This window comes from Leiobunum rupestre, chromosome 11 (assembly GCF_980474605.1).
Source record: "Leiobunum rupestre chromosome 11, qqLeiRupe1.1.hap1, whole genome shotgun sequence".
Classification (NCBI taxonomy): Eukaryota; Metazoa; Arthropoda; class Arachnida; order Opiliones; family Sclerosomatidae; genus Leiobunum; species Leiobunum rupestre.
The window spans coordinates 30,627,599-30,641,904 of NC_143394.1; the positions used below are offsets into that span (position 1 = coordinate 30,627,599).

The 14,306-nt window shown below is 48.4% G+C and overlaps 1 protein-coding gene across 1 annotated transcript in view; it reads right to left on the reverse strand.

The window, feature by feature from the left end:
* The window catches only part of LOC149922233 (uncharacterized), a 55,345-nt gene that overhangs the window by 7,183 nt on the left and 33,856 nt on the right, over positions 1 to 14,306 (reverse strand). The window contains exons 6-7 of the mRNA XM_090162271.1: positions 10,485 to 13,906; positions 5 to 10,385 (exon numbers count right to left, since the gene is read on the reverse strand). Of these exons, the coding sequence (XP_090018397.1) occupies positions 5 to 10,385; positions 10,485 to 13,906 (13,803 nt within the window). The remainder of the gene's footprint in view (positions 1 to 4; positions 10,386 to 10,484; positions 13,907 to 14,306) is intronic.

Below are 14,306 nucleotides of genomic sequence, written 5' to 3' on the forward strand. Positions count from 1 at the left end.
ATACCGATAGTTTGAGTGACTATTCTAGAGTTGGTTTCTTCGAGCGTGGTCAGCAGAGTTTGATCACCAACGGTAAACGGAACTGTGTACGTTGTAGTTGTAAAGTACGTGAAGACGACCGCTCTCGTAGGCTGGACATCGCCGATACTTGGTTGAGGGAAGCTGGGCGAGTCTTCTGGTACAACAACCGCGGACGATGTAGTAAGTAGCAAGCTTCTGTAGCTAGTTTCGAGTCCGAATATGACCGGAACAGTTGTTAGCGTCGTGTACGTTTCGTATTCGGTTCGTCCGGTTGGAAGGTCATCGTCTTCGCCTTCTGGTTTAGGTCTTCTGTTAATTTTAACTGATACTGGTACTCTACTTGGTTTAACGTGCCCTCCTTGATGGCCGGTTCTCGTGACGACGTAAATTCTAGGTTTCGACGATGTTATTTCGAATCGAGATGGGCGTACGAATCTAGTATTGGTCTTTGTAACGTTTCCGATAGCGTTTGGTCTTCGAACGGTGATTTTGAGTCTTCGGCGGCCACCTGGTCTTCCACTCTCTTCCGGAGGAGTCGCTTGTCTTCCTCCGTGATTTGGAAATTGGTCGTTCAAATCGGAAGGTACCTCGCCGATCGGTTGAACATTGGGATAAGTAACGCTTCCATCTAACAAGTTAGGGGTTCCCAAGCCCGGTTGAGGTTCACCCAATCCAGGTTGCTCATTTATGACTGGTGGTCTGCTCTGGTCGTTTAGATCCAAAAATTGATTAGGTGGTACAATAACGGAGCTTTCGTAGAGGGGTACCACGAATGAGCTGGATGGAATGACCGATCTGGAAACTGGACGAACTCTAACCCTGACTCCTGGTCGATTCAAGAAAGGTCTACTTTGCAGATTCGCTCCCGGGTTTTGAACGAAAGACGAGATAACTCTGAAAGGTCTTCTGTCAATTGGTTGAGTAGATAATGCTGGATCTCCTTGCGGAATGAGCGGAGTACTTTCGTAGGCGGATACCGGACCTATGTTTGAGTAGTCTTCGTAAGCCGACGAGTATGATGGTTGAAGAACGGACGGTCCAAAGTACCCAGGCTGTACGTTCTGTGGGTGCGAGTCTGGAGTGATACCCAGTTGATTATCTGGCAGAGCGTACGTGGCCGAAGGGAGGTTTTGGTAAGATTCGGTCGGTTGAATGCCCGGTCTTTGTACAACTACGTTGCTGACTCCGTCAAAATGTACGATCGTTCTCATTCCCAAATTAACTTCCGTCGTAGTTCCAGCGACTTCCCTCGAACCCAATGGTATAATTTTTGTTTCCGGCCCAACCGTTAACAACCCTTGATTGTCGATATAATTGTTTACTGGTTGACCCAAAGAAACTGATGGTTCGCTCTGGACGCTGGATACAGTTTCGGCGCGAACTGATTGCCTGGTGCTATCTCCGTCGTAGAAAGTATAGTAGTACGTAAACAAAGTGTAAAATGTTTTGGGCAAAGTGGCTAATTCGCTGACGTGTTTAGTTTCGTGTTCCGAATCTTCACCACTGTGTTCGATCCTCGGTGCCGGAACGCTAACTATGGAGGAGCTAAAAGCTTGGGTGGGCGTTGCTTCATCGAAGGGTACCGTGTTTATGACACCGCTATAAACGTCGTCGTTGTACAGCTGTATTCTAGATGCCAAATTGACCACGGTCGTGGTAGGGCCAAAAGCTCTGGAACCGAGTGGGATAACAGCGTCCGCGCTAGGGTCGTTGGTATATCCGCCGAAACTTTGAATCACGCGGGCCGTATCTGGATCGATGGTTTGAGTAGCTACGGACGACACTACAGCTTCCCGGCTTGTATAAATGGTGTTGGGACCGTCCAAGAAGGTGGTATAGTATGTATAGGTCGTATAGTAAGTCAGGGGTACAGGCGATGTTGTATAGGCTTCTAAATCGTGAGCCAGTGAATCTTCTACCGCGTTTCCAACTCCGTTTACGGGGCCTCTGCCTTGCAGAGTTTCCGAAGCGACTTGGCCATTAACAAGGCGCCGCGAAACTAAAATTTTCTTTCTCGGGTTAGAACTTGACGCTTCCGGTCTTCTGAGCCTAATAATTCTCCTGACGGGTTTGTTGGCACCCCCATTTCGACTCGCCTCGTTTTCGGATTGCGCGGTCGTGTCCGAAGTGGTCGCTTCCGTGGCTGGGAAGTCGTCGCGAGTTGCCCCCTGGCTTCCTAATCTGGCCAAATCAGCTACGGGTGGCTGAATGCTATAGGTGTCTTCGTCTTCGCTCGCGGCCCCCTCCGTCGTCTCAGTTGGGTAATAAGCGACTGGGGTGGGTTGAATCTCCGTGTCTAAGAGATCGGTGTCCCTGTGCTCCGAGTGATTTCTAACTCGGGTTCTTCTAATGACGCCGGGTCGGCTAGCGGCGGGTTGTCTGAGGCGTTGTAAATCCGCCGAGGGTCGCACTCGGCGAAGTACTGACCTCCTGGGCCCGTTCCTAGTTACGGGTTGTTCGGTTACCGGAGTCGCATTGTCGTCGGGACTCTCGTGCGCAGGCTGCCTGACCGCCGACTCCCGCAGAAACTGGAAGCGCTCGTATTGATCATAAGCCGGCGCAGCTCCTCCGTCTTGAGCGGGCAGGCCGTAATTGGGGGTTGCCTCGGGCTGGAATCTCCTGGGAATCTCCGTCTGCGCCCCACCTACCGGAGAAAATGGTCTGGTTACTACGAGTCTTCGGAGGCCGCGACTACGACTTACACCAGCCACATTTGGTTTAGTAACTCTTAATCGGCGCAAAGGCTTTTCGCGCGTGCCAGTGCCGTTATCGTCATTAGGAGGGATTTCGGAAAAGTTATTTTCATTCGCACGGGTTAGGCCCGCTCCGTCGTTGGGCGCCGCCGGAGAAGAAGGAGGAGTGTTAAAGGTCGGAGCCCGAGGCGAGTCATTAGTGGGGATGCCGGGAAGTGGTAAGTTGTCGTTTGCGTTGGGAACCCGATTACTGTTTAGCGGAGTCTCTTGTCCCTCGTCCGGACGGTTAGATCGCGTATCGTACCCTACATTAGCGTCTGTGGGTGTTCTCGTCCTTAAAAAACCCGTGAAATCGGGAGTAGTGAATGGATAGTCGAAATCATCGTCGTAGAGCTCGGAATGCCCGAAATGTTCGTCGCCCGCCGGGAATTCATCGAATTGTTGCAGTTTTCTTTTGTTGAATCGCGAGCCGATTCCGTATGGGTCTTCGTCCACTTGACGCTTTTCTAACTCTCTCGTCGTTTCTATAGCTTCTTCCCCCGGTTCAGGCGTTCTTAACGGGTCGTGTTCCACTTTAGCTTTCTGAACGTATATTTCGGTGACTGGTCCGCTGAAAACTGTGGTTATATCGCTGTTAGGCAATACATCTTCGAGCGATATTTTGGAAGAATCCAACGCTTCGGTTAAAATAGCGGAATTGGCTGGGTACGTGATATCGTTTACGTTTTCTAACCCGGAACTTAGAAGGTGCTCGTTACTATAATCGATTTCACTAGCCTCTAACTGGTTAAAAATCGGAAACTCGGCTAGTTTTGTGGCTTTAATTTCAGACGCCATGGTTGACGCTTTCGAACGTAAACTTCGGGCAATCTTGGTATGGAAGAGATGTTGAGGTTGAGGTTGCTGGTAGAGAGGTACCGCGACAGTAGTTACTACTGGTCTGATGGCTCCATTATCGCCGGTGACGTACAGGGTTAACTGAGTAGTGAGGGGTTGGAAGGCGTAGTATGGTTGAGGGATATAGGGAGCGGCGGTTGGAATCTGGGGTACTGGTACTTTGAGAGTGGTTGTCTGGTAAACGGTCGTATCCGTTGTTACGGTGCTGGTCAATGTGCTGTAGATAATGCGACCTCGCAGGTTGATAGGAATAACTGTTGTTGAAGTAACGACTACTGGAGTGACGTAAGAGCTGGCTGAAGTCACGAAACTGTACTCTGGGTTTGGCGGTGGTAAATGACCACCGTAATATGGCACTTGGTGATATGGGTTAGGAGCGAAAGTAGCTGGCGTAACAGGCGGCGCGCTAGTAGATTCTGGGGCGATTGTACTGTAAATTGTCGATAACGTCGTTATGACGTGATAATCCGTCAGCGTATCCGTTCTGGTGCTGAAACCGATTTTAATCGGTAGAATGCGAATGGATTGGATCTTGGAGGTGGTTATTACAACTTCCGTTATCGTGGTCGGGTTATTCGGTCCACCGTCATTACCCACACGAGACGAAACTACAGTTTTGGTAATACCTTCATCATTCACCACTGTGCTATATTGACTAGGCTGAACCACACTCGTTGTCAGTGTTGTCGTGGTTAGTGTCGCGTACGACGTGCGAAATCCGTGGTAAATTGGCAACGTTTTAACGGTATTTACTACGTCCGTTACGGTTACTGGCGGTTTAAAGGCCGTGGGCGCTACTGTTTGAGTATTGGGAACTCTGTACGATCTAGGATTATAAGTCGGCCTTCTTCGGTTACCCCTTAGTCTAGAAAAGGAACCCGCCGAAAGCGATTCGTTGTTTTCCGAGTCATCGTCCTCTCTGTTGACAGCGTTTAGCGAGCTTTTCAAAGCGTGCCCCCTTCCCCTCCCACGATCTCTGTTTCTTCTTCCTTTGGATCGACTACCGGGTCTGGTCGTCTCTTCTTCTTGCTTATTTACCGATTCAACCTCTTCGTTAGCCGTACGCCCTCTTTGTCCGTTTTGCCGGGCGTTGTTACCTCTTCCTCTTTGGTTGACGGCTGGTCTCTGAGTCGATCGTAGTGGCCTGAACCTTCGTTGTTTTTGATTCTCGTCAAACGAATACTCGTCTTCTTCAGTCGCGTTCTCTTCCGGATAATCCGAGTCTTCAGGATATGATACGTTTGGTTTACTAGTAGCTTTTCCACCAATTCCGGATCTCGTTGGGAAAATAGGTCGTCGTCTTGACCCTCCTTGTTGAGGATTTGCTCTAGCGTTACCGCTTCTTCGCGTTGCCGATGGCTGCGGTCTGGATCTTGATGGCCTGTTACGTCTGGCTGAAATGCTTTGAGATCCAACGGTTCTCGGTATGGTATCACTTTGTTCAATATCTTCGTTATTTTCCTCGTTGTCTTCGTCGTCGGAGTTTTGTACGCTCTTCGTTTTAGCACTGCCGTATCTATTTCTGGACCTAGGTGATATGGGACTTCTGATTCGAATCGCGGAACTCGAGGGTTTCGGGGTCGTTCTGGTTGGAGCTACGAAAGAGCGCCCTCGGCTGCCAAAAGGTCGAATTCGAATTCCCGTTTGTTTCTTTTCTTGAATAGACCTGGGCTCTTCCGTTTTGGAAGGAGTAGCTTCGGTCGGTTCCACGTCTTCGTAATCGTTTTCTTTGTAATCGTAATCTTTGTTGGTTGTCGCTTTCTTATTGCTCGTTCTTTGACTTTGCTCTCTGCGTCTTTGGCCTCTTTGATTGAGCACTTCTGCCCGGGCTGGTCGGTTTCTTCTCGATAGGACGTTGGGCTTTGACGTGGTTGTTTTGATTTCGTCGTCATCCGGATAATCAGTCCCTTCTTCGTAATCAAATCCGTCAATATCGTAATCGGAGTCCGACAAAGGCGTTGTCGGTTCGCTCAGGCTTTTCGTGTTCAAGTCCCCCAGTCGTTTCGTCGGAAATACCGGTCGTAAGCGAGTAGTTGGCGTGTTTTTGTTTTCGGATGACGAAGAATGAGTTTCATCTTCGTCGTCGTAATCGTCATAATCAGGATGGTTGCTAGCCTCGCTCGTTTTCGTCGTTCTCACTCGAGATGGAAAATGTATAGCCGCTTTGGAAGTTTCTTGATTGTGATTAATTGAGGATGTAAGTGTAGTGCTAGATGTGGTTACCTCTTCCTTCTTTGAAACAGTTGAATCAACCTTTTCCGAATCTTGACTCGAACTTTGCGGCTGATCAAATTTCGGTATGAATGGTATAGTAGTTCCTCCGTGTTTATTGGTTTTATATTGGGCACTTATCAACTTCCTTTCTTCGGTTTTGAAACTGTTTATGACCGAACTTGGTCGGAAAGCCCGGCCTAGAGTTAGACTGTTTTCGGCCACCGTATTGACTTCTTCTATTTTGGGCTTAGCGGAGCTCGCGATCAACGCTTGTGGCGGGGAAAACGTGCTCCCAATTGACGGTTGCGGTTGGTACGATGGTAAAATTGGTAACTCAGCACCCGTTTCTTCGACTTCGTTGTGTAAATCGGTGATTAGTGGCGTGATCGAGTACGACAGCCACGGTTGGAACGGCGCCGTGGCCTGGACAACGCTGGAACTGCTTTTGGCCAAGTGAGCGAAAAACCCGTTGACGAAAGTGGCGTAGATTTCAGTCGTATGGATGGTGAGAAGCTGATCATTCCATTCACTTGATGTGAAAGCGGAAATGAGTCCGGTTTTGTCCGGTTGAGTTTCTGTCGGTGCCGTTTCGATTGCGGATGGTTTTGCGTATGGTAAGATTTCGGAAACGGTTCTGGCTACGTGGGCGACAAATCCGTTTACTTGAGTTCGATGTATAGCCGTCGTGTGCAAGGTCGTGGTTCCGTACAGAATTTCGGTTGATATGGTCGATGATATGATGTCTTCGTTTGGCTCGGAAACTTGTCTGGTATTGAATGAGTACGGATTCAATACTTGCGAGGTTCTTTTTGCCACGTGCGCGTAATATCCCCCGATATAAGTTCCGTGAATTTCGGTCGTGTGCAACGTCGTCGTTCCAAAATTGACTTCAGTACTGATTGTCGATGAAACGACGCCCGTAGGTTTTACCGTTGTTGGAATCGATACCGGTGCCGTTCGGAAACTTTCAGTCGATGTGGGAACGATGACTTTGGACGTCGATTTAGCGATGTGAGCGTACATGTTACCAATATACGTCCCGTACGTTTCGGATAAATAAAGCGTAGTGGTTCCGAAGTGAACGTTGCTACTTAATACTCGCGACGCCACGAGTCCCGTGCTCTGTCTTGGCTGTTGGTACGGTTCGGTCGTACTCGGGACAATCGGTTCGATTCTGGAAGAGGTTTTTGCAATTTGGGCGTAGAAATTTCCGATGTAAGTTCCGTGAACCTCAGTGGTGTAGTACGTAATTAAATTCCCATTTGTGGCGCTGGAAACCTTCGACGATACGACTCCCACTTGCCTTTGAATTTGACTAGGTGACGGATTAGCTCCGGTGCCTTCCGCGAAGGCTTGATTGAAATTGTTCGTAAAACTAGGTTCAAAACTTTTAGCTTGTCTATTGTTATTCCATGGCTGTTCGGTAAAGTAATTACCGCTTTGAGTACTGGTCGGTTGGATAATGTTAGTTTTCGTAGAGGCGATGTGCGCGAAAAAACCGTTGATGTAAGTTCCCAAGATTTCGGTTATAAATTGGGTCGTTGTTCCGTCGTTCACTGTCTCAGAGACGCTCGAAGAAACGGCCACGTTTTGGCTGGGTTGAACCGTGGGCGTCGCGATAGAGTTAGTTGTTTGAGCGACATGAGCGTACAGTCCTCCAAGATGGGTTCCATATATGTTAGTAGTATGGTAAGTGGTAGTTCCGTGGTTAATTTCCGAGTTAACGATAGAGCTAAGAAGGCCAGTCGGTTGAGTATTGGTAGGTTTTAGTAAAGCCGCTAAAGTCGACGGTGACTGCGTCGAGGAAACGTCAATTTCATTCGACGGGTCCGAGTAAATGCGAACGGCGCTTTGCACAATTTTGGCGTAAGATCCGCTAACGTAGGTACCGTACACCTCGGTAGCGTAAACCGTAGTGACGCCATCGTTAATAGCCTTGGCCTCGACAGACTGAATAAGTCCGGTTGGGTAGATGTTATCGCTATTAGTAGCGGCGACCTCCACCTTTGACTCACCTTCATTGACCGAACGGGCCACGATGCCGACGCCGCCTTCCAAGTACGGCTGCAGAAGCAGGTCGTCGTTGCCCCGTTGCCTATAGTCGTACCGTTGACCCGCCAAAGTATCCGGCGATTCGGTGTCGTCCTCTCGTAAACTCAGTAGAACACGCTTATTAGGAATGGTCTCGAAGCTCTTGTAGCTTCTGCTGGGACGAACCAGCTGACTCGCTTCCCCGGAACTGCTGATAGGCTGAATTTCGATACTCGGCTGCTCTTTCTTCTCAACGTTTGAGACGTCCCTAGCTACCAAAGCTCTGGTTGGAAGAACTACGTCTTTGATGTACTGAGTTAACGTATGTTCGGTACTTTTAACCGTTGGAGTGCCGTTTTCGAGAAGCGTTGTAAAATACGTATACGTCGTATAGTAAGTCGCCGACGACGGAGTCGCGTGTGGTTTTGGATGTTCCACTGGGTATACGATGTTGGTTTGACGTCCCTCTGGGTAGTAAGATTTCGTCGGTACTATTCGTTTGCTTGTAACGAAAGCCCTTCTTCTTCCTGGTAAAACGTTTCGGTCTCGGTTTCTCTGACAACCTTCACAAGGTCTAACTCGTCTCGCTACCACTTGAGGGGAGATCCTTCGGAAGGTTCGTTCCTCCAAAGGAACGTTACCAGTAGGTTGGAATTGCACCGCTGGTCTACCGTTTACTTCGATTCTCACAGGTTCGTATCCGCCGTGGGTAAAAGAGTTGGAGTAATGCCCGAGTACCGTAGGGGCCGGGTCGATGCCTCTACCTCGGGTGACGACGTGATTGGGTTTGACACTCGAAACCGTGTTCAGTTTCACCGTCATGAATGCGGTGCCGTCTCTGAATGTGATTGTAGTGTAAGTGTAGGTCGTATAATAGGTTCTGTAGGGGTCGTTTGGGTCGTACGAAGGGGGTCTGGTTTGATAAAGCCTCTGCTCATCGGTAACAGTGACCGTTTTGGTTATGACGTCGGCTCGCGTTTCGTATCGAGTATCGACGATAGCTCTCCCGTTATCGAAATGTGTCGTGTAATAGGTCAGTGTTGTGGTGACAGTGCTGTGACCTCTCGGCTGGTTAGCTTGACGGTAGTTCGCTTGATTGTTATTCTCTTGGCATCGAACGCATCCTTCTTCTCTAGATGGATAAAGTACTTGCGGCGCGGCAGTATGGACCGCTCTGTATTCGTTGACTCTGGTTGCTTGCGGAAGAGCAGTTGGGCGAACGGCTTCGACTTTCGTGACCACGTTAAGATGACTGGATACTGCCGATTGTCCATTTGGGTAAATGACGGTCGTGTACGATGTGTATGTCGTGTAGTAGGTTGAAGGTCGCGCGATTACTCGTTCTACGTACTGTTGTCCAGCCGCTTCCAAGTCCGCCGTTACTTCGGCGAAGTTATCTATATTCTTGGGCTTCTCTTTGGGTTCCGCGGATTGTTTATCTCCGCTGGCTGGGGCCGTCGCCTCCAACAATTTGGTATTGGTTACCGTTTCTAGTCGACTAGCAACGGATGTACTTCCGTCTTTAACGTAGGTTGTAAGATAGGTGTACGTCGTATAGTAGGTTGTGTCAGGTAGAGAACCTAGTAATAGGTCCGTGTTTCGTTCGAGTAGGGAACCATCTAAAGGAGGCGTTGCTGCGTAGCTAGTAGCAGTTGGTAGTACTAGAGACTCCGTTGATGTAGGTTTAATACTTTCCGCCGAGTGATGTCCTTCGATGGGTGAATCAACGACATTGGTCAAGGTTTCGATACTGCTGGACACAACGGGTTCGCCGTTCGAGTAGAATGTCGTGTAATATGTGTAAGTTGTGTAATGAGTTGATGGTTTCTGATTAACAGGTACGTTAACCACTACCGGGGTTGGTTCACTCTCTCCAGGGGTCAAAGTTACCACATTCGTTACCGTACTCTTGTCGGTGTTGACAACAGTGTTGCCTCCGACTAATTTGGTCGTATAATAGGTGTAAGTAGTAAAGTATGTTTTGGCCGTCGGAGTAGGCGTAATTTCTTCGACTCGGGTGGTTTTATCCGGTTTTGGAAGCTCGTATTCGGGCGTTGAAGTCGCGCCTCTTACGTTCGTTTCGGTTTTATAGCTGGTAGATATTGTTGAAGTTCCGTCCCTTAGGAGGGTAGTGTAGTATGTGTACGTCGTGAAGTACGTTGTTGGGGCTCTAGTAATCGAAGGCTGTATAACTTTAAACTCTGACGTTGTCGAAGGTCCACCGATGACGTTAGAAACCACTTCGTTTCTGGTAGATACTACCGTGCTAGTTCCTCGTAGATACGTCGTGTAGTAGGTATAAGTGGTATAGTATGTTGTCGGAAAGTTTACCTCCCCCAAGGACGATACCGTAAGGTCACTAGTTGACTTTGGTTGGTCTTCGACCTTGGAAGCGATGTTGGATACTGTTTCCAGTCTACTATTAACGATAGTACTTCCGTCCTTTAGTAATGTAGTGTAGTAAGTGTAAGTGGTATAATACGTGGTTGGTTTATGAATATCGTTATTGGTGACGGTTGAAATTTCTGACGGCGACAGAGCCGGAGTTGGTTTGTTTTCATCAGCTTGATAGGTATGATCACCTTTGACGTTTTTGGCGTCATCGGTCACGTGAAGAGTGGAATGCTCGTGAATCGGTTGAGGGTCCCTCGTTCCGTCCGGGTAATACACGTTGGTTACTGTGTTTAAGCTGCTAGAAACTGACGGAGCACCATCGTTTAAGAACGTCGTGTAATGTGTATAGGTCGTGTAATAAGTCACAGGCTGTAACGTCGACGTCGGTTGAATGTCGATTGGTTTGGACTCAATGGTGGCTTTGGCGAATTCGTGGCTATCGGTGTAAGTCTGAGATTTCGTTTCCTCTCTACTCGCTACCGAGGAAGTTCCGTCCTTTATGAAAGTCGTAAAATACGTGTATGTGGTTGTGTACGTAACTGGGTAATCGACTATTGCCTTTAGCTTAGGAATTGACGTCGCTTCTGATACGATTGTGAAAGACGAATCACTTTCAGCACCTAAATATCTAGCCGCTATTCCAACTTCCTCCAGTACCTCTGGTTTCTCGGTATCGCTCGAAATTTCGGTAGTTAGGTCGGAATTCTGGTCCGTCGTGATAGATTCAGTGGTGGTTTCGGTGGTGTCTTCGAGATTCGTCGTCAAATCGTTGTTGGTAGTGGCTTTGAGCATTTCCGTAGTTTTACTACCGTCTTCTTTACCGTCAGGTGTTAATCCCGCGAATCCTGGTAGGATGAATCCACCCGTTAATATTTCCAATGAACTTTCAGTCGGTGCTGAGGTAGTCATTTCGGTCGAATTGTTAACGTCTTCTGTTGGTAGAATGAAACTGTCGGTTAAGATTGATGTCACATTCGATCTGGCGTCATCTGGAGCGTCGGTGCTTGAACGCGCTTGTCCTGGCAAAATAAAATTGCCTCTTAATATCAACACATTAGTCGTTTTATCTGAGCTTTCTGTAGTCGTGGACGGTGGCGTCGTTTCGTTATCTTCTAAAGTAGTCGCCGAGTCTAACTCGTTGTCGAAAGTGGATTTTTCAGTTATTGCATTCGTAGTACGTTCAAGTGTGGTTAAATGGGTCACGGATTCCGACGTCATCGTATCTTCGGTTGTCTCTTCGGTACTTGGCTGTCCGGTTGCCCCGGCGTTAGTCGGTATTCTGTCCGTGGTTGTTTCTTCATTGCTTTCATCTCCAGGTTGAACGAAAACGGGCTGTAATGTATATCGCGTCGGTTCCAGCACGTTCGAAGTTGTCAGGTCTTGTGCCACGCTCTCGCTCGCGTCTGATTTCGGTAATAAGAAACCGGAAGTTATAATTTGAAGTCCTTCTGTCGGTGTACCGCTGGATATATCGTCCCCGTAAGAAGTGTAAAGGGAATCTGTGGTCAGTTCTAGACGGTTATCTTCGTTTTCCAATGTCTTAGCTGCCCTGCTGGCAGCCAATTGTTCTTCTTCCGGTGAAACTGTCTTGCTGATGGTAAAAAATATGCTTGACGTGCTTTCAACAACGTGAGCGTACGTGCCATCGATGTAAGTCCCAAATACTAGCGTCGTCCATTCCGTGGTCATACCGTTACCAACGTCCGAACCGGTTAAGGACGTGACTAGACCGGTGGGATACGGCGTTTCAGTTAACGTGTCGCTTTCACTTATTTCCGTCGTGGTCATATCGGACATACTTTGAACCTCGGAACCCTCGATTTGCGTTACCATGACTGTTTTCATTTCGGAATCGACAGTAGGGCTCGGTAATGGTACTTCAGTTTCGGACCCTCTTAAATCGGAGATGGTAATATCTTCGGACGCTAAGTCTATTCGTTTTCCTCTTCTCGTCGCTTCGTCAAAAAAATCTGGAGTAGCGCTCGCTACGGTGGACGTAAACATGGTGCTCGCCATTGAAATTCGATCGTTTACCGTTGACGTGAGCATACTACGCTGCGAGATAAACTCCCTTGTTTCGGTTCCGAATGGCACGCTTGATTCTGACTGTACGGGCTGGTAGGGTTGGTTTATGGGTATAAGGGAAGGGGATAGATTTGGCACTCTTGTTCTGCTGAAAGATATGGGATGACGCCCGTGTGGGTTTCCAGCCGGGGTGAAGACTATTTCGGTCCCCGAAACCTCGGTGGTGAAGTCCATGAAACCGAAGAGGGTTACTTTGCTCTTTTTGTCGCCGTGATTGTTGTTGGTAGATGAAGGTGTATCATCTCTTTTACCACCGCCGACGGTGTATATGGCTTCTTTTACAATTTGTTCTTCGATGGCTTCTTCACCTTCGTAAATAGGCCCGTAGCGCCCTATCGTTCGAGTCGGCCTGATATCCGCGGTTATTTTTACTTTAGTCGGCCGTGGTTTTTTGTCGGAAAAATCCAACCTCACGTCTTTGCCATCGACCTTAATGAAAATAACGTTGTCATCTTTGGTTTTCGGGTCTTCCTGTTGCTTGGCATCGGACTGTCCTGGTAATATAAATTGATCCGTGATGATAACATCCCCGGCACCTTGTTCGCCAACCCGCCGACCTGTTACGGAGGCTGAAATTTCCTCTTCTTCTCCATCCTCGGAACGCGACCTTTTGTGGTTTTTAATTTTGATGGCCATAGTACTTAGGGATTCTCGTACTTCGGAGGCTTTGGTCGCACCTTGTATGTCAAATCGTTTTGAACCTTCTACGAACAATCCTTCCATGGGCTTACCGTTCATTTCTCCCGTCCCAAACATGACGGTATTTTCGCTTTCGGCTTGAGCTGGTGACGGTAGAACGACGCCGATTTTCTCTGAAACCCGGACGACTATATTTTCCGCCGTTTTGTCTTCCGGGGTGATTACCTGGGTTGGTTCGATGAGGTCTTCGTCAGAGACTTTCCTATTACCGAAAAAGAACTGGTAGGTGGCCTGATTGCCTTCGTACGACCCGGTGAAGAGGGTAAAAGTGGTTGGTCCGTTCGAACCCGATTGAACAAACTCCCCTCGCGTTCCCGTGACCGTTACAACCTTTCCTTGTACCGGGGTGGGGTAAACGGCTACGACGCTATCCGAACTGAGTCGCAAGCCAACCAAGGACGTCGGTACGTCTTCGTTTTCTCCTTTGGCAGGTGATGTGTCGACTTGTACGATTTTACTGCTTTCCACGGGTAGAGGTTCGGTGACGATGGAAGACGGTGACTCTTTGAGAGGTAAATTTCTGGCTCGCGGGTGCGGCAGTCGAGACGGAAGTACGAACCTGGTGTAGACGGTTTGCGGCTTTCGCGAGTGGATTTCCGAGTAACCGGCGGAACTCAGGGACGAGGCTAAAGGGTTAACGGCCGTTTGGTAGATTTTTCCGGAACTGAGGGATCCGAATCGTTGGACGTCGTTACTGGCTTCGTACACTCTGCGCGATTCCAGTCCGTCGACTTCGTTTAACGAAGAGGCCGGATAAGCGTCGCTCAACGACGGAGGATTGACGACAGTCTCTCCGCCGAAGACGAGAGCGTCCTCTTCTTCGCTTTCGTTTGGCAACGTTTCCAACGACGAGTACGCTTCAGATTCAACATCTGGAGACGCGAACACGCGACGGGAAATAAAACCATTTTTACTTTGATTTAGTCACTTTTTAAGTTTTTATTTTGTTTGCAAAATCATTCGTCGCTTTCACCACTCCCTCGCACCCTTCCACCATTTCATGACTGCCCATTTTTTCAAAGACAGAGGGGGGATTTAGAGTGGGGAAAGGGGGATAGTTTACATTTCCGTTACACCTAACGGGACATTTTATTGGGATAGACGGACGCAAAATGCCATAACACAAAATCAAATTCGAAAATATTTAGTATAAAACCCGCCTTTCTTCGGTCATCATTCCATGCGCCCCGAGTATGTGCAAATCACCAGGATTTTCTAAACGATCTCGGTTAATTATCATTCTCGTTGATTTTTCGAAAGCCATTTCTCGCG